Source organism: Galeopterus variegatus, unplaced genomic scaffold, assembly GCF_000696425.1.
Source record: "Galeopterus variegatus unplaced genomic scaffold, G_variegatus-3.0.2 Scaffold80, whole genome shotgun sequence".
NCBI lineage: Eukaryota > Metazoa > Chordata > Mammalia > Dermoptera > Cynocephalidae > Galeopterus > Galeopterus variegatus.
In genome coordinates this window covers 568,437-569,389 of record NW_007726191.1, presented here as the reverse complement: position 1 = coordinate 569,389, position 953 = coordinate 568,437, and the positions used below count along the sequence as shown (strand labels likewise).

At 45.5% G+C, this 953-nt stretch overlaps 1 protein-coding gene across 1 annotated transcript in view; it reads right to left on the bottom strand.

The window, feature by feature from the left end:
- TBC1D13 (TBC1 domain family, member 13) overlaps positions 1-953 on the bottom strand; it is a 22,113-nt gene that overhangs the window by 4,122 nt on the left and 17,038 nt on the right. Inside the window, exon 10 of the mRNA XM_008579402.1 lies at positions 60-220. Within this exon, the coding sequence (XP_008577624.1) occupies positions 60-220 (161 nt within the window). The remainder of the gene's footprint in view (positions 1-59; positions 221-953) is intronic.

Below are 953 nucleotides of genomic sequence, written 5' to 3'. Positions count from 1 at the left end.
CCTCTAGTTTCTCTCAAGGACAGGCCAGGTGAGCCGATGCCAGGTCACACCGCACTCACATGAGCATGGCGCAGCAGACGAGGAGGAGGAAGTCAAAGCGGTTGTCATCGGCGAAGAGGGAGTCCCAGATACGGATGACGTCAGGCAGCAAGAACTCCTGGGACAGTAGTAGTGTCAGCCAGCGGAAGGCAAAGAACTGGGGCTTGATGTTCTGCTCTTGCTGGGGGCGGAGGGGGGTGGCAAGAATTGGAGTTGGTTGGTTGCCAGGTAATACCATGCAGCCTATTAGAAGTGAATTCAGATAAACAGCAGGGCCCAGGAGCTAAGTCAAGGAGGACGAAGCAGGCCAGGTTTGAGTGTCTGGCACACTGAGGGGGCATGGCACTGGGCCACCCAGAGAGCTTCGCTCGGTTAGAGGGGCAGTTACTGCTTGCTGCCAACCAACGTCGTCAGACCTTCCAATTTTTCAAGAGAAGCCAGAAACCCAGACTTTTATATAAGCTCTCCAGATTTATAAATGATGGCTCAAATTCTTTGAAAACACTGTGCAGGTTATAACCTTGGATTTGTGGACATGCAGAGTGACTTCACTGGACACTTACTATAAGCCTGGCTTTGTGCATAGCATGTTCAACACATTGTCTCACTTATTTAATCCATACAACAACCCTACAAGGCAATCACTCCCAAGACATGAGCCCTCTGGTCAGCTGCAGTGAATATTATTAACTGAAAGAGAATACTATAAAACAGCAAAAACATAATTCCATATTTGTTTTAAAGGGTATGTTTCCATGTATCTTCTTTTTCACAAAACTGTTTTTGTTTTTACGTAATTTTTTTTTCTTTTTACTGAAATGTTTTCTGAAATATGGAATGCCAGTACAATCATTTTTAAAATTATTTTCCATTTTTTAAAAATGAAGTCAGGGCCGGCCCGGTGGCGCACTGGA